The 23,461-nt window shown below is 33.9% G+C and overlaps 3 protein-coding genes across 17 annotated transcripts in view; 2 read left to right on the top strand and 1 right to left on the bottom strand.

The window, feature by feature from the left end:
- LOC106670654 (calcitonin gene-related peptide type 1 receptor-like) overlaps positions 1–2,551 on the top strand; it is a 149,003-nt gene extending 146,452 nt beyond the window's left edge. For all 7 annotated transcript variants that reach the window (XM_024226599.1, XM_024226600.1, XM_014401176.2 and 4 more), the window contains 4 exons: positions 432–726; positions 1,900–1,941; positions 2,023–2,103; positions 2,195–2,551. In XM_024226599.1, the coding sequence (XP_024082367.1) occupies positions 432–726; positions 1,900–1,941; positions 2,023–2,103; positions 2,195–2,260 (484 nt within the window). In that variant the 3' untranslated portion in view covers positions 2,261–2,551. The remainder of the gene's footprint in view (positions 1–431; positions 727–1,899; positions 1,942–2,022; positions 2,104–2,194) is intronic.
- A 146-nt stretch (positions 2,552–2,697) lies between these two features.
- LOC106667015 (partitioning defective 3 homolog) overlaps positions 2,698–23,461 on the bottom strand; it is a 131,975-nt gene continuing 111,211 nt past the window's right edge. For 3 of the 9 annotated variants that reach the window (XM_014394630.1, XM_014394607.2, XM_014394608.2), the window contains 24 exons: positions 16,396–16,541; positions 16,198–16,338; positions 15,908–16,117; positions 15,680–15,849; positions 15,411–15,619; positions 14,522–14,806; positions 14,357–14,462; positions 14,143–14,284; positions 13,853–14,058; positions 13,671–13,793; positions 13,520–13,608; positions 13,319–13,440; positions 13,159–13,251; positions 12,765–12,922; positions 11,940–11,984; positions 11,706–11,794; positions 11,529–11,646; positions 11,342–11,465; positions 11,056–11,284; positions 5,811–6,020; positions 5,628–5,752; positions 5,058–5,132; positions 3,943–4,106; positions 2,698–3,754 (listed from right to left, as the gene is read on the bottom strand). In XM_014394630.1, the coding sequence (XP_014250116.1) occupies positions 3,606–3,754; positions 3,943–4,106; positions 5,058–5,132; positions 5,628–5,752; positions 5,811–6,020; positions 11,056–11,284; positions 11,342–11,465; positions 11,529–11,646; positions 11,706–11,794; positions 11,940–11,984; positions 12,765–12,922; positions 13,159–13,251; positions 13,319–13,440; positions 13,520–13,608; positions 13,671–13,793; positions 13,853–14,058; positions 14,143–14,284; positions 14,357–14,462; positions 14,522–14,806; positions 15,411–15,619; positions 15,680–15,849; positions 15,908–16,117; positions 16,198–16,338; positions 16,396–16,541 (3,528 nt within the window). In that variant the 3' untranslated portion in view covers positions 2,698–3,605. Of the gene's footprint in view, positions 3,755–3,942; positions 4,107–5,057; positions 5,133–5,627; positions 5,753–5,810; positions 6,021–11,055; positions 11,285–11,341; positions 11,466–11,528; positions 11,647–11,705; positions 11,795–11,939; positions 11,985–12,764; positions 12,923–13,158; positions 13,252–13,318; positions 13,441–13,519; positions 13,609–13,670; positions 13,794–13,852; positions 14,059–14,142; positions 14,285–14,356; positions 14,463–14,521; positions 14,807–15,410; positions 15,620–15,679; positions 15,850–15,907; positions 16,118–16,197; positions 16,339–16,395; positions 16,542–19,807; positions 20,002–23,461 lie in introns of those variants that run through there. The other 6 variants (XM_024226587.1, XM_014394615.2, XM_014394622.2 and 3 more) reach the window with 6 other exon arrangements.
- Positions 7,407–8,009, top strand: LOC106667100 (39S ribosomal protein L54, mitochondrial). The gene has a single exon (XM_014394804.2). It carries the CDS (start codon positions 7,559–7,561, stop codon positions 7,940–7,942), a length of 384 nt encoding a protein of 127 aa, XP_014250290.1. The 5' UTR covers positions 7,407–7,558; the 3' UTR covers positions 7,943–8,009.

The raw sequence follows: 23,461 nt of genomic DNA, 5'->3' as shown, positions 1-23,461 counted from the left end.
TAAACTTTGAGACTTTTCTGTACCAAGCACACTCATAAACAGAAGAATTGGAGGGCCGAATTCTAGAGATACCAAACTGGCTAAATGTTAAATTAAATGTTCAACAAACCACTGATAACTTAATAACTTTATATCGTTTTTGTTTATTCTCATACCGTTTTCATGCCTCAAAAGTCTTGTGTCCTTAGGCGATAATAGTTTCTAAATAATACATAAAGGCAAAATTTCAACATGAGTAGTTACAGGTACAAGTATGAGTGCATGAGTACTCAATACAAAGTACTGTATACTGCTCTGCTAATTATACCTTCTACTTTTCTTAAGTACATGCATTATGGTATTTGATTGGATATTAACAATAGCAGATAAACAAAAAAAATATGTGAAGAAATGTTAGAAACTCTTAATTGTGTATTATCCACTTCCTGCAGGTGTTGGATCGACGAATCGGACTCAAAGATGGTGTTGTTCGTCCTGGTGGCGACGTCGATGCTACTCAACTTCCTGTTCTTGTGCAACATCGTGCGTGTAGTCGTGACCAAACTGCGTGCGGGGCCGAACCAGTCTGCGAGGCCATCGACAGCTCTGCTGCAGGCGTTGCGTGCTACGCTCCTCCTGCTCCCACTTCTTGGCCTTAACTATCTCCTCACCCCATTCCGTCCTCCGGACAAACACCCGTGGGAGACGTACTACGAAGTCGTTTCAGCCCTCACGGCTTCTTTTCAGGTTTCTGCATTTTTTAATGAACAACTTTAACAGCCAGCCAAAGTACGCGGATACCCACATTTATAATGAGCGGGGGAAATTGATTACAAAACTATATAAATGACAACTGGAAAACTCTAAAGACAGCTATTTCATGAAAAACAGTATAACGTTAATTATGCTTCATGAACCATATTAATTTTGATCAAGCGTTCAATGTCAAAACAGAAAGATGCAACAAGAAGTGCCAGAATGATATTGTATTCAGCTATCATTTCTTGTAAAGATTCTTTCTTTAATTAACTTCTTGCATAATTATTTGGCTTGTTGAAATTCAAGATAAAAAATAGAGAAACAGATAAACATTTAAACATTAGCTTCAAGGCTGGCCAAAGGAGTGTTAAAATAATTATTATAATCAAGTTATTGCAACAAATAAATTATTTGCAATAAATCTGAACTTCAGATATTTTTGTCTTTAACAAAAAAAACCACGAAAATATGCAGTTTTTAATATAATGATCTTAATGCTACAATATCTAACCTAATAAATTATTTAATTTATAAGATATATTAAACGATAAATATTGTACAAGATGACATGTCTACAATTCAATAATCTCAACCAACAAAAATTGGATAGGGAAAAGACTTCTCTGAAGGAACGAAATACCCAAAACAAAGTTCTACTTTCCAAAAGTCCTTTTAAGTTCAATCTGATAAAAACTCAATTTCGCTTCTGGTCCACTTCCATATTCACTTACTTTTCACACTTGCTAAATCTTATTTTCTACTATTTCTCAACTCACATTAAAAACCTGAAAACTTTCAAAGTGGCACACAAAAATATATCATTTGATAAATTATTTGGTTTAAGTACTCTATATTGCGGTATTGTCACCACATTTTAGTGTATTATATTTTCTAGGATACTAGTTTTTATGATATTTTATTATTTTCTATTTTCAAATTAGCCAGAGAACGGTACTCATTCTGGTTAATTATTGTGGGGGAAGGGGAGGGTGATAGAAAATTCCAGGGGTGACTGGGAATCAAGCCCATGGTTTCTCCCTCTACCATGGGGACCTCTCCTGTCTCCTTTTATTTATTTAACTTCCTTGATCATATTAAATGTTAATTCCATTATGTTTAGTGATCTGATTAATTGTTAATATTGATACACTTTTTCTTTAGGGTTTGTGTGTTGCAACACTATTCTGCTTTTGCAATGGAGAGGTATTGTTGAAAAATCGTTAAATAACTCTATTTACAATCGTTAAATGAGATATTTCTCCATAAAAGTAATTACTTTTACAGGTTATTGCCCAAATGAAGAGAAAATGGCAGTACTCGGTATTCAGAACAAGAGCGAATTCTTACACTGCCACAACTGTTTCGGTAAGCTCATATCCAGCTTGCTTACTCGTTCTTAGATATTTAATAAAATCATTTCTTACATCTCGTGTAATCATTATTACATTTTTTCTAGAAAAGTGTTTATTTACAGTTTGTAAGGTCTACAGCAGCACCTGCTGCAGAAGAAGAAATTGTTTAGATTGCCCAGTTTAACTCAAGAATGAACCTCTTTTGTCTTGGTTAAGGAAAATACAGTTTAGTAGCAATGTTCAATGTGTATGACAAACTTAAGTACAATAAACCAGAGTTACCTTTATAAATTGAAATATAATTCTAGTCAAAATGATGTGTAAGAATGTTAGATGTCTACTCTTAGCTTTATTTGTAACCAAGTATGTAAAATGTGTAAATGATGCTGTTCTGAAGTCGTGATTCTGTGTATTCAAGTAAATCAAAATTGCTTTGTAAAATGTGAAAATACAATAGACTTTTATTTTGTACATATAGTTCCATTTTTCCAAATTTCCATAATAAAGTATTTATCTTCTTTATTTTCAGAATAAATAAATTTGTTACTTGTAACACTTAAAAACTAAATTATCCTTACAAAATGTCAAGGGTTCAAAGAACAAAGGCTGAATCACATAATTCATTTATTTACTTTAATATTTACAAAATGATAATTAGATTTGTCTTAGAAATATCATAAGTAAAATATACATTTCATCAAGTTGAGAGTCTTAAGATACATAAGGAAATTTTCAATAAATTGCTAAGTTTGTTTTCACAGCCTTTTTACTCCCGAGCACTCCTTTAGATTAATTTTTCCACCGCTTTTGATAACGCACCGATTGTTATCAAACAATTATGCAATAGCTATATACAATATTCAAATATATATAATTTGAGCTTTGATTATTTCATGGTTTATATACAAAATTTTGACTAAAATTAGAGAAAAAAAAGTGAGAGTAATATCCATGCCTTTTCAAGCTAAAACATACCAAGTGCAATTTAAAATTTCAACGTATAAAAAGACTGACAACATGATCAAAATAAAGTACTAACTCCTTTATAAATATATACATTATAACATTTCATTTAAAAATAGACATTCAATATAATATTTTTTTAATAAGTTGTAAATAAAACATAATATATTAAGTACAGATATTCCTTCTAAAATACAATGATTTGGAATGAATTTTATCACAAAGTTAAATTATTTCATAATACTTGTATATAATTTAAAAACTGGATTATTTGAAATGAACCCCCCCTTAAATGATTCTAAATTGAATAAAAAGTATAATCGTTAAAATTACACACAAAAAATTTTAACATTTACTCAATAAATGGCAGCACTTTTAAAATATATTTAAAATTGCAAAATATATATAAAATATTTTAATTATTGTAACTGTACACTTTACAATGTTTTCTTAAAAAAGACAACTTTTCAGTTTCCTTAGTCTTTTCAATTTTAATTTAAAAAACAGGCGGCTGAAGGACTTCACCTTGCAGGACCTTGCTACAGGTAACTGTCAGACTTTGGGCTGGGTCTCTCTTATCGTAACGTGTGTGACAAATGGGCCGCCCTGCTTCCCGTATGGCCTTCCACCGTATGGCGGATAGCCCTGGGAGTAGTTTATTTGGCTGTACCTGTGATGAACTGGGTATCCGTTTGTGTATGCTGAAAGATAAACAATTAAGGCACTATATTTTTTAAAAATCAATCAACAATAGTTATAACACAATTATGGATTGCCGAGACTTGAACAAATATCTCTGGACTAAAATTCATATTTTAAATTTAACAAAAAAATCTTACCCAATTAGCCCAAAGCCAAATTAGATAATCTTAAATTTTTTGGTACTCACTTTGCTGTGGTACATCTGATCGCCTTGGCAAAGAACCAGAGTCGATCAACGCCTGCGCTCGTAGAACAGCCTGTACACTCTCATACTCATAAAAGTTGGACACAGGCCGATGGACTGGCTCCCGACTGACTTGACGTTGTGAGTGGTAATGCTGTTGCCTCCGACTGTTACAAAAATCACATTAGGATGTGGGGAAAATTCCGATTGAAAAAAAAAAAGCTCTAAACTAAACTTACATTTGATTTAACCCTACAAATTTACACCAAAAAATCAAGTGGCAATAATAAAAAAAGCTCTTAATTACAGAACCAAGAAAGCTTCGATAAAAGAATAAGCGGAAATCAATGAGAATACCAACAAAATTCAAGGCAAAGTAACATTGATTTTTTTCTTTTTTTTAGTATAAAGAAATTCAAATTCAATTTCAAAATTGTTCCTTAAAAATTGATCTCTACAATAAAAATAATAACTATAACCATTTTTATTTACAATATACTTTAAGTAGGAAAATATCGCGATATAAGCATTTTTCTTCCAAATGAAATGCCAGCTTACTTTTCTGGGCGAAATCAGCATATTTTACACACAATCCCGCTCAAACGAAACAAGCTGCTCATAAGTTTATACAGTTTGGCTAAAACAACCTCATTTATTTATGAAATAATACTGTAACAGGAATAATTTCCAAAATACAAAGCGCAGACAACACAATTTGCAGAAAACCATTCCAAAAAGCGCAAGAAAAGATCCAAAAGGTCAACTTTCAAAAATTAAAATCATAGAATTAGAATTTTTAGCAGACGTCATTTAGTCTTTTTATTTTGTTAAAAAAACAACAACTAATAATAAATAAATTTATATTTTATTTCATTATAATAGATGTTTTTAATCAAAAATGCCCATTTCACACTAGTAGTAAACACAAACTACAAAATAATCAAAATAATAAATAAAAATAAAAGATATGTAAAATTAACATGTTATGTGTCTGTTTTCTTGTGTATTTCAAGTGCAGCGATGTCTTTGGTTAAAAGCAAGTGCTTAAGCATTAGAAAAAGCGGTGATGTATTAAAGCGAAGGTGTAAAAAGTGGCAAGATTAATTTTTAAGACGTACCTCTCTTCTGTTGACTCCAAGTTGGACACTTTTTGACTCTTGGGTTTCCGTAGTTTGACAGCAGCAATTTCTTCTCTGTAAGTTGATGAGAACATGCAAGAAGGGAGAATAAATATTTAATCATAAAACCCTTGACTGCAAAAAAATTCCTCCCTCTGATTTTTTTAATATACAAAAAGTCAATGCAAGGTGAAAATTTGAAATCTTTAAAAAAAATTATCTCACTACTTTTTATAAAGTCTCCATTTTGCTTTAAGGAAAAAATTTAAGATTTCAAATTTTATTATAATATAATATAACTGTGAATTATGTAGTCATGTGTAAATACAAATCACCTTAAGTTGTTCTTTTAGAAACTATAAGTTAGATAATAATGTGTACAATAAAAATAGATGTGACAGAAATTGTGCATAATTTCATGCCTGAAACATGCAACCGTTAAAAAAAGTGTGCTTTCTTGTGAATGTCCATGCTTTGTTGTTCTTTTATTTGTTTCATATGTAATTTTTGTGTAGCATTTTTTTGTGATTTTATTTATTAATTTATTTTTTCTTTAACTGAAAGACTTACTTGAGATGCTGTTGGATTTCGTGGTAATTGACATAATGGCTAAATCGTGATGGATCAGTAATACCAACTCTACTTCCTGGTCGGTTCATCTGGACTGCATTATCCAAATCGCCATTTTCCAAGCGCTAAAACAAAAATCACAAGTTAACATCAGCATTATTGTGATATTTAAAAACAGCATACTTGTTTGATGTGATGTTCGTATCTTTCTTCGGTGTCTTCAAGTGGATAATGCCCCCTTCTTTCTTGATGCCGCCTTTGGTGCTCTAGCCGAAGCATGTTTATCCTTTCTGTCCTTGAAGGTTCATCCATCCTTGTACTATTGTATTTGTTTTCCGGCTCTTCTCGGACATGAGGAAGATGGTGGTCATGATTTTGATCTCTGTGTTGCTGCTGAAAATATGACAACTTTAAATCATCAATCAAATAGATTTATATTTAGAGGATTTAAACGTTTGCTTTGTTACATGATAAAAATACGTTGAAAAACCTACAACATGAACTAAGAATGTTAAATATAATATAACTGTTAAAACAGATATTCAAAAATTTAAAATTACTTTACATTAAAGTAACATTAAACTTACTTTAGGTTGATTTCTCTACTATCGATTCATTAAAGAACTATGATCGAGCATTTTTTCTCGAGATGCCCTGAGCCACATTTAGATCACACTATCTTTCAAAATTATTAACCCAAAGCATAGGATAGACTGTCAACTATTAAACGTTGAAAATCTACAACAGCTTGGTAATATTTTCATTACTGTCAAAGCGCATTGAAGCTACCATTATTTATTATCAATTAATTGATTATCTACTACTGTCTTTAGTAGTACATATTCTATTTTTTATTTGGTGCATTCCCTATTTTTTTTTCAGATCGAGAATCAATTTTTTCAATCATTGTTTGATTTTGATTTTATATAACTTATATTATTTTGTGTGTTAAATTTGGTGTTTTTAGAGGAGAAAGTTATTTCAGTTAACTACAATATGGTGATAAAATGTGGAAAAAATGGTGTTTGATTTAAGTTGTATTCTATTAATAACAATACTGTTAATTAGCATTAAATCATTAATGGAGCTATAATTTTTATGTAAAGTGGTTTTTATAAATCAATTTAAATCATTACTTTGGTTAAAAAGGACCAACTAAAAAACATATGGATTAAATTGTAAATTTTTTGTTTATTGTAAACAAGACTGCAACGAACTTATAAGTAGCAAACAAACAAAATTTTGATAAAAAATATTGGACGTGGAAAAATTATACAAGACCTTAATATTAATGATAAATAAAATATAGTTAAAGCAGTAACAGTTCTGAAGTTAAAGGAATAATTTATTTGGAAAAAAATAGTCACTTTACCCAACTTTTTTTTTTTTTTTACGAGGGTTCGCAACAGCAGAGGTCATATAAACCCTCAGGGTGCCGGTGTTTTTGAAAAAAAAAAAACCATTTGTAAGTCCATCGGGTTCGAATGCAGGGCTGCTGGATTCGAACCCGGGACCTTTACCTTTCAGTGATGAGCACCGTGTCAAAGACTAAACCTTGCGGCCACCGACGCCCCCTTTATCCAACTTTTAAAATTCATTTTTTTAATTAACATGAACTTGATACAAACATGAAGAAAAAATAGTACGAAAAAAAGTAGTATTAATGATAAATAAAAGATAGTAAAAGCAATTTTGACAGTTTCTTTGTAACTTTTAGAGGTAACTTTCTTTTTTTTCGATGTGCCCTCCCTGACTTTAGAGCATTGCCGGTGGAGAGCGTACTGCGCAGTGCGGAGTAAGAACTGCGCAGGTACAAGTTAAGAGATCGGGCCGATCCGTCGATCCGACGGTCGTAGTCAGAGGTTATCCCGACCTGCGTGTTTTCTGTTTATTTCACTTTTAATTATTCAAAATATAGTTTTTATGTAATTATGCTGTCAACAAAACTGTTCGGTTGCATTAAACTTAGCGGTTCGTCGCTGCCGAGGAGTTACGCGACGGTAGCCGTCCCGCTCACAACGTCGAAAAAGAAAAAATTGTCCAAAGGAGGAAGTATGATGGAGAAACGGATTCTGCCCGTGGAAACGGACGCAAAGAAGTTAACCAGCTTGCTCTGCGGTAGCAACATCCTCAAAGAAGGCCAGGACATCGAGCTAAAACCCGACTCAGAATACCCGGACTGGCTGTGGAAGCTCAACACCGGCAAACCGCCACCACTCGAGGAGATGGACCCAGAAACGAAAGAATACTGGTTTAAAGTGAGAAAAATGGCCATCGTCAAGCACAACAAACTGATGAAATTAAAACAGTTCTAAACTGAACACTGCTGCCTTATATTAGTTACGTGTAAATATTTTGTCAAATACATGTTTTATTTTGAATCTTTGTTGTTAGTTTTCTTCTAACCGATGATCCGATAAACCGCAGTGACCTCAGAGTCAGATAGGTACACGTATAGGTAAATTTCACTTAAGCACATTTACATCTTTTCTACAAAAACATGTCAAGTGACAGAAAATCGCCTTGACAGTTTACATACTGATGATGTTAACAGATACTAGGAGAAGCGGAGTTTGTGCTCCCCAGGCACTACAGCCTCTGGCTTGTACCTTCCTAGTTCCCTAGTTCAGTCCTTCTCAGAAGTCATTGACTGTCACTGCTATGATTTCATTCCCTAGGTCCCCCCATAGCCAATTCAAAGCACAGTTCATTAAATTCGTTACAAAAATTGTTCACAGTTCTCTGTGTTGATTTGGATTTTTTTTTTTTTTTTACGAGGGTTCGCAACAGCAGAGGTCATATAAACCCTCAGGGTGCCGGTGTTTTTGAAAAAAGCCCATTTGTAAGTATGTCGGGTTTGAAAGCAGGGCCCCTGGATTCGAACCCGGGACCTTTACCTTACAGTGATGAGCGCCGTGTCAAAGACTAAACCTTGTGGCCAGCGACGCCCCCTGGACAAAGCTTTATATGTTGTTTTTCTGTTGGTAGATTTTTAAGAGTAATTAATAATATATATTTTTAAGGGTAAGGGCAAAATTATATTTCTGTTAGTTTCATTGATTTTGTTGGCTAACCACGGTCTTAGTTTTATTTAATTTAGTTAGTTATTAAGAGAATATGTTACTGTAAGCCCATCTTAGCGATAAGTTTTAGTTGTTAAAATAAGAATAAAATAGGGTAAACGATGAAAGGGGACAAAGGTTGCAACTCCCCCAGACAGGAACGACATGACGTCCCCTTCAAATCTGTCAAACGTAGCTTGGAAATGGTTACCCAGGTAGACAGATAGATAAAAACATTGAAGTGTATGGCAGACCCAGGCTTGACCCACGTCTTGTTTCCAACGAACCTGGGGGACATAAAATAGCAATAGCTGGACAACCGATATGGCAAATAAATAACTATCGTCTAGTTATTTAACGCTGAAGGGTTGTCACACGGTCAAAAATCCATAGCCACGGGGACATCGTAAATCGGTCAACCCTGTGCTCGACACCGGTCTTCGCCGGCCCACCCGCGGCGTGGGAACTCCCCCGACTTTTGAGTTTCCTTTCCACCCCTACTCCGGGAGACCCGGTGTAGAAGGGATGACTGGGAAATCAAAAGTCAGTCCAAATCAAAGACTCACTCCAGGCAGTCAAAACCTGAGACTCACCCCCAGAGTCAAGACCAAGGACCGGGAGAGAAGCAGCCACACTCCATCTGGGATTCAACAAGAGGACTCAGCCAGCGAGGATCAGCCATTGCGATCAATCGAGCCAAGTCAACAGTCGAGAGAAAAGATGCTGTGGACACTGATCGTGGCGAGCATCGTTTGAGGTAAGTCCCTTTGTTGATAGACTCATCCCAGATTTAGTGTTGTGGCTGACTTGTAGATTAATTAAGATTCCGTGGTTTGGGAACCGTTAAGAGAAGGAATTGTGTACAATAAATGCTACTGAATATGCTCTCTGGTTTATTGAATTTTGGAACCTTACCTTCCCCCACACAAGAATAAGTAGCGACGCGCTTACGCCGACTAATCTCTTGTCGCTTAGAGAAAAGCAAGCGAATATTGAGAGATTATTCAACCACCATGCCCTCGTCCGCTTACATTACTTTTGTTTGGTAGTTGTAATAAAGGTTTATTTTGTCTGTTATGATTTGAGATAAATTTATTTTAATATTTTTTTAGTTTATTGAACAGAAAGCCAACCCTTCATGAGGTCTCCATGGGTTTAGGGTTAAGGTGATTATGTTCGTTTACTTCTATTCTCCTGCGCTGGGAGTTTTACTATTATTTTTTTATTCTAATGTTACAAGTGAAAATGAAAGGAAAATTTTTTTGCACTGGGGTGACCAGACGAGGGTGCCCTCGGCAAGGTTGAGCGAGACCTGGAAGATGCTGAAGACGCGCGGGTGGTATTTGGAAGCCGAAGGAGGCCCAGCCAGGGTTTAGCGGGGACATCGGTGAGGAGTGGAGCCCGGCCGGCCTGGACAAGGAGGCTTGAGCTTGATCAGGTCGGTGTGGACGAGTCAGATGAAAAAGAAGAATAAAAAGTATGTGATTGTTTTATTTAATTATTTTGGGACTTTTTCTCATCATTGTGGAGTGGAGAGTTCATGTGTGTGAGGGGAGAACTGCTCTGGAACGAGAAGGAAGACGTAGATGAGGTTCAAACTTTTAATTTATTTTATGAGAATGGTTTTCTGACCATTTTGTTTTTGTTTTCATTGTTGAAGAGGCTTGTTTTATGTTTATAATTAATTAATTTTTTTTATTCACAATACAGAGGACATTGATATTTTACTTTCTTGTGGGTTTTTTTTTTTTTCTGTTTTGTTATTTCACCCAGAGGTTTCACTGTCTCCCAAAAAGGAAAGAGAAATAAAAACAGTGTGGAGCCCGATTATTTTACTTTTAGAGATGAAGTGACCACGCAAAAAAAAATCTCTACTGAGCCCCAGGTATGTGGCAACCGGGTGAATTGTCACAATCCGAAGAGGAACCGGTAACACTAACATCTTTGTTTCCTTCCTTTTTATTTTAAATTAAAAAATAGAATGACTGGCACCGATCCTTTTCTATTTATTTGTCAATAACTGTAAGTCAATGGCACGAGCAGGATTCGAACCCACAATCTTCAGCTTGATACACCGCTGCTTTACCACTTGAATTATCGGGACCTCGATCCACTCAGACATCAACTTCCCTTCTCAACCACACCTTTTGAATTTTTAATTGTAATATATTAATTGGTCAAGCGGACCACGAAACTAGTGAATTCAACAGATATTTATTTTTTATTTCTTTCCCACACCCATCTCCACTGAGTGATGAACATATTTATCTCTACAATTTGGGCCGTAACAAGAGGAATTACTTTATTTACTTACTATTATTCTTTCCATTTCCAAGTTGGAGAAAAATTATAAAAAATGTTCTTACTTGTTGGTGGTGAAGTTGTTGCTGGTGTTGTTGTTGCTGCTGTTGTTGCTGTTGCTGTTGTTGAAATTCAGATTGTTTTTGCATAAGACGTTTGTACTGTTCTTGTATCCGTTGCTGTTCTTCCTTAGCGGCCTTTCTCGCCGCTTCTCTCTCATCTTCTAGCGTGGGAATTACAGACGTTCCTGTGTTTCCATTCGTATGAATTGAATCTTTCCTTCCTCGGCCAAACCTGTAATTTACATGTTTAATATTTTGCTTATTGCGTATAAATAAAGATAAAACATACCTAAACATCGAACCAATCCCCTTCAGTAGGCTTTGCCTTTTCTTGCCTTTGCTCGATTTGCTGTCCAGAGATGTGTTCAGTGGGCCCTGCCTGCCCAATGGGCTCTCTCCTTCATCTTCAGCCACTGAAAAATTGTATAGAAAATGTTAAAATCTTGACTGAAAATAATTTGGTTTGTTAATCTTACAAGGATCAAGTCTATCAACGGCGGCGCGAAAGCTTTCATTGCACCCTCTGCCCCTAACAATTCTCGTTCCAGACTGAGAGCTTCTGAAAGATCCTTCTTCGTTTTCACACATCTGCATCTATGAGCATAAAAATTATTACATTAATTAAACAATTATTACATTTAAAAAAATTTTACCTCTTGGACCATGGTTTGGAGTGATTCAAGACTCGAGGACTTCTTCATTCCCAATGAAGGCCCAAGTTGTACTTTGGCATCGTTGTTATCTACAAAATTAAAGCAATTATAACTAACACACACTTACTCTTAGATTATTCACATAATGGCAAAAATAAAATAAAACGAAAAAATAAAACGTGGATCATTCATGCAAATGTTAAACGTATTAATAGAATAGAAAAAATGACGTACTCTCAGATTTAGCTATGGACTCTGCAGAGTTGACCTTGATAAGCCCTGTGGAAGCAAACACATACAAAATTAAGGGTTAGTCCTCTAAAAACAAGTTAATGGACTAATTAATAAACAAAACACATTTACAAAAAAAAAAACAATCATTGTTTTTCATATCATGCACAAATTTCGTGCTATTACGTGAACATTACAATAAAATCAGACAAATACTGAGTAGAAAAAAATCATCATTTAAGTTTGGCATTAATTCAATAATTTATAATATGATTAAAACAAAATATATTATGCTTAATAACTGCAAACTTCAAGATTTGCATTCTATTATAAACTAGAGTATTTTGCATAATTTATGTCTATTTTTTGGCATTGTTTTCTGGGAATCAATTATTATATACATAAAACTTATATTAAGATTTATGTGTATAAAGAAAACAAATCCCAAAACAGGATTTATCAACAGGATTAAAAGTGATTATATTTCTGCTAACAGCAATTAAGAGCTAAAGTTGTTTTGTTTAATTTATCTTTTTCGCAAATATTGGCATTAACCAATTAGCTAAATTTTTAAACTAGATGACAGTAATATCAGATTTCACACAAAAATCCTACACAGGAGCTTAACAGTGTATTCTAAATCACAAAATACTAAAATATCAGGCAGTGTTCAATTTTTACAAGATGTACGGAACAAAAATATCATGCTATTTTTGATAGATGCTAGAATTGCAATTTAAACAATAATTAATTTTGTTAATGAACCATTAGTAAGTTAATTCAATAATTCAAAACTATTGAAAAATGAAAGAGAACATTTATACTCACTTCCTTCCCTTTTTGCGTTTTCCCTTTCTTCTCTCGCTTTCTTGTTCCTCTGGTAGGTATCGGTGTTTTTAGCATCTAGCGCAGCATGGCGTTTCTCGGACATACTCTGCCTTCCAAAAGCGTCTCTTGAAAATCCTCCACCTTCATCAAGTGAGAGCCTTAAAAAAAAAAAAAAAAAAAAAAATTAAAAATTAAATTTGCTTCAAATACTATTTTGGGGACTGCAGTATGTTAGACTCTTGTTGTTAGACCCCACAGTCTGTTCAATTCAACAATGGCCCCTGTCCTTTTTTCTTTAAATGAACAAATTGTACTCTAAATAATATATAAATCGTAGGGACATTAGGGGAAAAAAATTAATTTATAACTATTTTAATTAAACCGTAAAACTTACTGGCTGGCATATGTAATATCGTTGGTCTGAGAGCTGCTAGTGCTGTTTCTTTGTTGGGGCGGGATGATCTTGGCATCCACTTCACTTTTTGGCCTGAAGGAATCATAAAAATGCAAATATAAATTCTGAATTTACAATTTGTGAATTTGTATAAACTTACTGCTGACTAGTCGGTGTATATGGAGTATCATCGTCCTCAATTATTACAGCTTCTGTTGAAAGATTTCCGACAGTTGGGCTAATGAGTTTACCATTTCCCATCATTGATGTGTGATGTGTTGCCTACAAAATATAAAATTTATGTTTACACATTATTTACATGAATGAAAATAATTTATACAAATAATATTTTAAGACTCACTCTATAATAACTCTCATTTCTAAGAGGGTTCATTAGATGATTAAGAGAGTTTGGAGGTGCTGTTACCCTATTCCGCATACCATCAGTTTCTAAAAATTAAACAAATATTAATATATATTGTAGTTAAAATGTGTTAAAGATAAAATTATACCATTGCTCTTATAAGGAGGCATAAAAATGACAGTATTGTCAGAATTTTCACTATTCCCAGAATGTTCCCCATTTCCTGAGCTTTCGTCTATCTTTCCACCAGTTGTGAAGGTCTCTGTGTTAGCTGAAAATAATTCATTAAATAAATAAAGCATTTTACTTGTTAAATTGAAATAAACATACCAGAAGAATCAGTGAGTAAGCTCGAGATTGAATCACTCCTATGGGCCAATTTCCTGGCTATTGTTATAGAAATAGCACCGGGGACTGGACCATCCGTCCGAACCAAGGCCCTTTTCAGCGTCTCCATAGCAGCGTCATTAGACTGTCCCAAAAGACTGATACCGTTCACATACAAAAGCTGGTCGTTTGTCTTCAAACGTCCATCCCTGAAAAAAAATTATTGAGTTCATTGACATGTTTGACACAATATGAATTAATAATAATAAACAAATAATTTTTACGTAAAATACCTTGCTGCGGCAGTACCGGGTATAATATTTTTAATAAATATTCCCAAGCCAACAGTTGAGGTGCCGTTAATGTTGTTGTGTTTTGTTAAAAAGTTAGAATTTGCTGCAGCTGTTGACGAGGTTTTCCCCTTAACACTTACTCCTTACAAAAACAAAAAGATTAGTCAAAAAATTTGCCCAAATCTTTGCTATTAAAAATCTTTTAAAGTCTTACCTAATCCAGCTTTTTCTGATTCGTGAACAGGGATTTCCAATGTTATAATTTCCCTCTGCCTCCAAGGGTAAACGTTGTTTTCATCATTAGAATCATTCTTACTAGTCTAAAATACCCATTTGAATGAGTAAAGATGAAACTTTTTAAACATTTTGTACAAATTACATGATTTGATGAAGGATGGTCTTTCTCGGGTGTTTTGACGACAGGAGACGGAGTTGAGCCAGTTGTTTCAGGTGGGGTGTTCATTCCATCAAGGCTCATTGACGTGTTGGGGCTCGAAGGTCCTCCTTCGGAATGTCTCGACACAAGGAGGTTCACCGATGAACCAGGAGGAACGTTTCGTAAAAGTGCGACAACATCTGCTTGTGTCTTGCCGGAAAGATCGATACCGTCAACTGCCAGCAGTCTATCACCGGGCCTCAGTCTTCCATCTTCAACCGCAGCGCCCTGTTTATTATTACGTTACAATATAAATCTTTATACAACTACTGCATTATTATTTCAAGTTGGGTGTATGATATAAAAATGCACCTTAAACCCTCAGAAAATCGTGCTTTACCTTGCACATTAAATAAAATGTGTTCTATAAATAAAACCAGGTTTATTTAGTACAAATGTTATTTGAAAGTTAGTGTTACTACTTAAATTTTTGAAACGCAGGTTTAGACACATCTACACTTTATTTTAATTTTTAATGAATTTATCAAATTTTATGAATTTATTTTATCAGGATAATCAATTTAAAACTATATAAAGTGAATGTCATGTCAAGGGAAATAATTTTATGCCAAGCACCGTACATTTTGAAATCATCAACCAATAAAACGAATATAACTTCACATATAAACTTCAACAAAAATATATATTACATGTTATGAACATCAATAAAAACCAGTTTACATAGAATTTTGCACTTAGTCACATTGGCATATTTTCTGAAACAGGCAAGACGTTTCAGAAAATAATTGAACACAAAAAGCAGAAAAGCTGCTCAAACCCAAAGCGAGTGCTTTTTGTGCTGTAAAATGTTTTTAAAAAAAATGATACCGACATGTACCTTGGGGAGGATATTTTTGATATAGATCGGTGCATTTCCTCCCGCAGGATTGTCCCTGGTAGTAACGCTGAATCCCAGACCAAACTGCCCTTTTACCAAGCTGATCTCGACCTTCTTGCCCAACTTGCGCGTGTTTCCAGTCTGGAGGCTTGCCCCAGCAGCTGGGACTTTCCTCGTCATCGCTACTTTACTACCCATCACACCTTTAAAATAGAAAAAAATGTTTTAATAAATTTTCTCATCCGTTTCGGTAATTACCTTACTTCTTTCCTCTCCTTCGACCATATTGACCGGCTCTGCTCTTTCTTGTGTAATGTTCGGTTTTGGAAAGACTGGAGGTGGAGCCTGCTTCTTAGCAGGTGCTCCTTTACCTTTGACAACCCTCAATCGTAGCTCATGGCTCTTTAGAGAATCTCTAAATATTTCTTGAACACTAAAGAGAGAAAAATGTATAAAAATGCTAATTGTGCAAAATAAGATGGAACACATACACATTGAAAGGCTGTTGAACAAGGTTGTTTCCATTAATTTCAACAATCCTGTCATTAACGTTGAGCCTGCCATCTGCATCGACTCTCCCTCCGGGTTCAACCCCTTGAACTAGTAATCCCAATTCTCTCCCCATCGCATCATACTCAGGTACAACATGCAAACCGAGACTCCCGCCTCCAGTATCGAGTACAATATACTCGACAAATTCCCTATGTTTTATTGAAAACAATTGACTAAGGTGGGTAGAGTATTAAAATCAAAATTAATAATTGAGGAATTTGCGATTTACCTTCCTTCGTTTGGTTCGCTCTGCTGGTTGCTGTTAGCTTGGCCCAAAGGCTCACGCCTTTTGTGCTCCCTCGGTAGAGAAAGGGACTGCATGCGGTTGTGCAATTGAACTTTTTCAGCAGCGTCATACCATCGATGACCGCTGTAAACAAAATGACAATCAGCAACCGTCAAGGTGATATTTATTAATTAAACATACTTATCGCCGAAAAACTGCATGGACAGACGGTTAGAGCCATCTCTGGCAAAACTCGGTGGAGGCCTTAAAACAACAGATTCTTCCTCCTCTACATGGGTCCTCCATTTTTCATCATGGCCATTCATATGTTGATGAGCTCTTTCATCCTGTTAAGAAATTTTTAATTAATAACATAAAAATAAATTACAGAAAAAAGTGTTTTTCAAAGAATGTTACTCAAGTTTCTCGTTTAGTTCTCCTTTACCAAGTAGGATTAATAAATAAATACCAGTAAAGAGCAAATTTATTTTTGAGTAAAATAAATAAAGGCCCTTTTTCACGATTCTACTTTTGTTGATTAATTGCTATGACAACTTTCAGTTCAACCGAGTTAATGAACTTTGATCTAGTCAAACTTATGTTGTTCAAGTTTCAACTTCTGTTTAAGTCATTCCTTTCAAGTTGAAACATGAAGTGTGAACATCTCAGTTTCCTGTTCAACTTTTGCACTTTACATGTTTTTTAATTTTTTTTTTTAACCTCAAGTGGACTTAGCAATTATTATCTAAAAATTAAGATAAGGATGGCCTTACAAAAGCCAAAAGCTTGGCAATCTTACACTATATACCTCTTGTCGATAATCCACATAGTCGTCCAAAATAAGATGTTTACCTTTTGCCCTCCGATTACATATGTGGTCTTTGGCACAAAATTTATAACTATAATGAATCAATCTGCTAAAAATGATAAAGTTTCATTGTAAGCATTACTGCCTTTGGAATCACTGTCTTATATATACAAAAATACAGATTAGAGAGAAAATGCATCAGTTTACTCTCAAAGAAATGGAAATTATTAGATTCCCTATTGTGAAATTAATATTTTTGCCTATTGCTTACGCGCTATCTTTATTACAAAAGTTGCTGACATTTATAATTTATGAACCCTACAGCCTAATGATGATGCAACTTAGTGAGTATAAAAATAAAGATGTAAGAGAAAATGCGTTCTAACATTAAAAAAAAATGAAATTTCCAGATTTACTATTGCTGATTGGAAGAATAAAATGAAGATGGTTCAAACCAAATTTAAGAAAAAAACAATGGTTTGCATACCAAAAATTGATCAATTTTCAAGTTGTTTTCAAAGTTGAATTGTAAAAACGCACCCAAAAGAATTTTTTAAAGTAAAAATAAGCCACCTATTTAGAAAAAACGCAACACTGTACTTTTCGAAAGTATGATGAGCCGAGCCAAATAAGGAAAAAACAGTAGATAGTCATATAAAAATAATTTATGTGTAAATTATGACATTTAAAACGCTTAACTGTCAATTCACAAACAACAAAATAAGTTTAAAATTTTTCCAACTTATTCCTCATTCAAAATTCTCATTTCACCTAATGTTTGAACAAACAAATTTAGCAGAAAAAAATTAAAACATAGACAAAATATAGAGACTATTATAACAAAGATTATAGAATACGTTTAAAAAACAATTAAACCTATTTTAAGAGGTGTAATAAGAGTAATTTCTGTCAAAAGTGTAATGACCCCAGTCTAAATGGGACAAACATCAGATTATATATACAATATAATTAGTTTCAATTTACAATTCAATAAAACCAGCATATTTCCATATATTACTCAAATATCAATTCATGAAAAGTAAATTTAAAAAAATATCCAACCAAGTTTGTTTATGTAAATTCAAAATACACTAAGTGTCTTAAAGATTTACGTCCACCACATAATAAAGACTTTTCATCGGTTGACTGTTTAAATAGTTGCTTAATCCACATTAGGTCTTACAGGAGTGTGCACACCCAAGCCAGTTGGATAGTCTGCCAGATTTCCTTCCAACTGAACATTTGTCCAACTATAATCAGCCTCACTAGTTTTCGTGGTCGTCCAATTATAATCAGACTGTTTATTTTGTACGATGTACTATTGGTTGTTAGTGCCCAACCGAATCAGACTAGATATCAATAGATATACCATTTGATAGTTACCTATAATCATGGTCTGCCTATCCTCGCTTATTTTTGTCAATCAGACATGTTTTGGCATTTCGCGCACAATCTGGATCTCAGTATGGTCTGGATGAATACAACAAATTCAATTGTTATCAGCCAAGCTTTCGATCTATTTTAATGTCATATATCATGGGAAAACATCTTAAAAAGTCTACAAATTGTCCATTTATTAATAACTTAATTATGTCAATTTGTAGACATCTTTAAGATTGTTTTGCCCTGATGATGACCTGAAAATAGGTCGACAGCTTGGCAAATAACAAATGAATTTGTTTTATCATCCAGACCATACCAAGATCCAGATTATTCATGAGTAAAAAGTAGTCGATAAGTCTAACACTTTAAAACAGAAGTTGTGGCGATTTGCCATATTCAATGTTTTGGTTGTTTTCTGTGGAAACGCGTCTGACTGACACAAATCAGTGAAGATAGGCGCACCAAGATAATAGTTAATGATTATTTGGAGATCGTGAGATGTGGTCTGGTGTGATGTAGAAAAGAAAAACATTTTCTTTATCGTGCCAACGTTTCGATCTCTATTGAGATCTTCAGGGCCCGGGATTTATAAACATTGTTTACATTTAACAAATACATGTAAGATGTGACGGCACGATAAAGAAAATGTTTTCTAAATCCTACATCATACCAGACTCATCACACGATTTCAAAATAATCATTAACTTACAGTCACTAAACACCACATTAGTTAACTATGAAACTACAAGTTTGGTACTCCACAAAACACAGAAGAAAGTATCCACAAATTGTCATTCGATAATTTAGTCTGAAGTGTGCGATTCTCTTATAGTATACAAAGTTTTGGTTAAACAAAAAGTGTGTGTGTGTGTGTGTGCGCGCGCGCGCGCGTGCGTGTGTGTGTGTGGGCGATTGTTTATCAATTTAAGAGAAATTACACAGCAAAAAAATTGAATAATTGTAAATAATGATAGAAATTAAATAAAAATAAATAAATAAACCAAATAGTACAATAAATCTATTTTATTTTAACAAGTTTTAAACCAATTTTAAAAAGCATAATACCTTACTTTTAGAAAGTGTATTGCCCCAAGTCTAACTAGGGCAAGACAAATTACTGATTAGACATACAATTTATTATTATTCAATGTTTAGAGCTAATTTTTTTAAATTATTAAATATGTATATAGTTATTGAGATATCGTGAGATGCGGTCGGGTGTATATATAATATTTATATACTTACAACAATCATTTGTAAATCAAAAATCTTAGGCAAAGATGATCTTTTGATTACATGAATGTCAGATTATTAATTTTTTAAATGCAAACCCTCCTGTTATAATTTTGTTTAAACTTTTAACATTTGAATAAATAAATTTATTTAAAGCTTTAATTTATTTTAATAAAATTGTCCTCGTACCTTATATTTTTGAAAATTCCATTTTAGCATATTTGGGCTTTTCTGGAGGAAGAATTTTTTTCTATTTACGACGCTATGACGCTGTGTTGAGACCTTGGTCGCGAGTCGTAAAACAGGAGTCAGCAATTAAAAAAAACACACACACATTTGATAAACCGTTATCAAAAGAGAAGAGAGCCTCGTGAAAGCCGAATTCCGAGAGTTCTCGACGTCCAGGTATCGAAAAGGCGACTGTCACCCTGACGGACGGACCCAATTTTCTTGCTGATTCACACGCTCTTCTCCATGACAAATGGAGGTGTGGCACCTTTTTGTCGAATGACAGCAGAAAATCACTTGCAATTTACGCCATCCGAGCTATACTTGTCTAAGGTCGATCATTTCGCGATGATCGTAACTCGCACTATGATTTTATGTTAAACGACGACTTTACCCTCAATTTTTTTTTTTTTTTTTAATTAGGTCCCGAGTTAGTCCATGTTAGTCGGAATCAAAGTTTTCTTTCTTTACTAAAGTGTGTGGTGTTGAGTGACCGTTAGTCAATGATTATTCGGAGATCGTGAAATGCGGTCTGGTGTGACGTAGGTTTTACAAAAACAGTTTCTTTATCGTGCCAACGTTTCGATCTTTATTGAAGTCATCTTCAGTGCCTAGGATTTATAAACATTGTTTAAATTTTACAAATGCATGTAGGATGTGAAAAAATGAATTTATACAATGCTAAAAATTTTAGATTTAAAAAAAAATAAATAAAATGAATTTATACAATGCTAGAAAATTTTAGATTAAAAAATTAATTTATGCAATGCTAGAAGTTTTAGATTAAAAAAATAAATAAATAAATAAAATGAATTTATAAAATGCTGGAAAATTTTAGATTAAAAAAAATGAATTTATGCAATGCTAGAAAATTTTAGATTAAAAAAATGAATTTATACAATGCTAGAAAATTTTAGATTAAAAAAAATGAATTTATACAATGCTAGAAAATTTTAGATTAAAAAAATGAATTTATGCAATGCTAGAAAAAAAAAGAATTTTCTAGCATTGTATAAATTCATTTTTTTAATCTAAACTTTTCTAGCGTTGTATAAATTCATTTTTTCACATCCTACAAGTATTTGTAAAATTTAAACAATGTTTATAAATTCCAGAAGATGATCTCAATAAAGATCGAAACGTTGGCACGATAAAGAAAATGTTTTTCTAAAACCTACGTCACCAGACCGCATCTCACGATCTCCGAATGTTTATTATTAAACTTTTTTTCAAGCAAATATGAAAATGAACAATTATATTCTATAGGGTTCATCTATTTATTAATCATAGTATGATCATTAATCAATATAAAATCCGAATCATCCATTAAATTCCAATGAATGTTGTCTATTTTTCCTATTAGGTCCGATACAATTCATGAAATTTTAAAAATATAAAACGGTTTTAAATCAAATACGCGGCGTTTCCAATTGCGAAGAATGTGTTTGTTGTTGCAGATTGACATGGCTCACACACGGTTTGCATAACTTACGCCCCTTGTTTACGTTTTGAACAATTTTGTCAACAAAGTATTTTGAATGTTCTATCCGAGGTTCCTGTGGATGTATTCGCGGCGTAAAAAAAGAAAGGCGAACCACAATGTCATCTGGGGTCTTCCAGTGTCCTTGCGAGTTTCATCTTTAAGAATGGCCGCGGTCGTGTTTTTTTTTCTAAGTCATTGACGTCCGTTTTCTGTTGGTTTTTTTCCGTACATTTGTAGCTTGGGATTAAATTTTATTTGCCCATAAAATGTTTAAGTTTTAAAAAGATTTAAATAACAATTTCCCACTACGAACTAATCGTTTTTTCTACACGTCATTGAAATTCAACCGTCTGAGGATAAAAAGTAAATCTTCCTCCTTGCCTTTTTCCTAATTTAACTTTGATTATTCTCCTTGGGTATTAATTTTTTTAAATCAAAATTATGATCAGAAAGGGGTACAATTCCTTGGCTCCATATAGAGAGCGCCACCCGATATGAGAATCGAATTTGAGCACGGTTCCGTTTCTTGGACGAAATAGGGTTGTTTTAATGTATACAGTAATGATAGTATTTTGTCCTATGTGTTGAGAGTGAATATATTTATTAGCTTGAATGTAGTGGGAGAGGGTCGATGGAGGTATATCGACCACCGCCCTGACTGCCTGATATGTAAATAGGAAAGAATGAATTTAATAGTGAGTAAGAAAGAATGCGAATGGATTTGAATTTAGGAACTGATTGCGAAGGGTGCTGAAATGACCTAGCAGTAACAGCCCGAACCTCGGTGGCGGATGAATGAGACCGAGCCTGACGCAGGACTGCCAACATCCGGGTGAGTGGTTCTCGATGCTTGCCGGTAATTCATTGTAAAGTACAAAAGCTGGAATTGCCGATGGACTGCGTTAATGATATGCTCATCTCTGCACACTTGTGTGCAATATGCACATGCATGTGCAGATTTGAGCTTATGTAAATAAGTAATCGCTAATCATCAGAAAGGGGCTGTAGGTTAATTCATTAATATTCTGAGATTTCCTCTTGTGGTCTATCGGGTGATAAACCTGAAATTTAATCCTTACCGACGATCTTGGTTTGTCCTTCCACTCTGGGGTTGGTCTGTCAAACGTTTTGCATTTAGCCATCTTCAGTGTGCCTGTGCGATTTCGTCAAGTCAACTCTATTTTATGAGATCGTGGAACTTTTCTGTTTTTTCCATATTTGTCGTACATTATAGGGGGGCATTAATTACTATTTGTCCACGAGTTGTTTATTTAAAAAAAGTTTAAATAACCATTTTCCACTATTAACTAATCCTCATGTCTTTACTACGTGTCGTGGTTTCAACTTTCTTTCTTGAGGATAAAAAGTAAATCTTTCACTCCTTGCCTCTTTTTGCCAGTTTATTTTGATTACTCTTTGGTATTAACTTTACGACAGGGATTTATACGTCGGAAAACGAGTTCTATATACATGTTTAATCTGTTGTTGACACACTTGAAGAAAACTTGACCCAAAAAAGCTACGAATTTTGCTTAGAAATAACTTCTTTTTTTTCCGTTTTTTTGAATAAAAAATATCGACCCAATTTCCTTTTTGGGTCTTAAAAATAAAATGAAAAAGATTTATTGCACTATTCGGTAATGTTTTATATTTTTAGTTAATTTATATCACTACTTCCATATTCTATTTTGTATTTTTGTCCCTATTTTTCTTTTAAGTGGACTGAAAATTTACAAGAACAAGGAGGTTTTCTAATAATTTTTATATATGAATACTTTTAACGAATCATTTAAATGTATCGCTAGACAGTTTAGATTGATAGGGTTGCTATCAACAAACTAAACCAACTGAAATGTTGGCTGGTGCTGCGCACACTGTCCAACACAGACGGCCGATTTTTAAGCATGTCGAACTTGCAGTGGACTGTCCGTCCAGTGGTATTATATATTATTATAAATGTGAGCAACCATTGTGCCAAAGAGACTGCAGATCGTTATCTGGTAATCCGAGGTAATATATTAAAAATATGGGATCTGGCTGTGTTCAATAACTGCGGGGTGATGAACCTGAAATTTGATCCTTACCGATCATCCTGGCATGTCTTCCTCGCAGACGCGTTTTACATTTCGCCA

This window comes from Cimex lectularius, unplaced genomic scaffold (genome assembly GCF_000648675.2).
Source record: "Cimex lectularius strain Harlan isolate CLEC.00 unplaced genomic scaffold, Clec_2.1 scaffold85, whole genome shotgun sequence".
Classification (NCBI taxonomy): Eukaryota; Metazoa; Arthropoda; class Insecta; order Hemiptera; family Cimicidae; genus Cimex; species Cimex lectularius.
This window is presented reverse-complemented; position numbering and strand designations above follow the sequence as displayed.

What these genes read in the sequence shown, in the direction of transcription:
- LOC106667100 (XM_014394804.2), top strand. Translation starts at nt 7,559, where the DNA reads ATGCTGTCAACAAAACTGTTCGGTTGCATTAAACTTAGCGGTTCGTCG.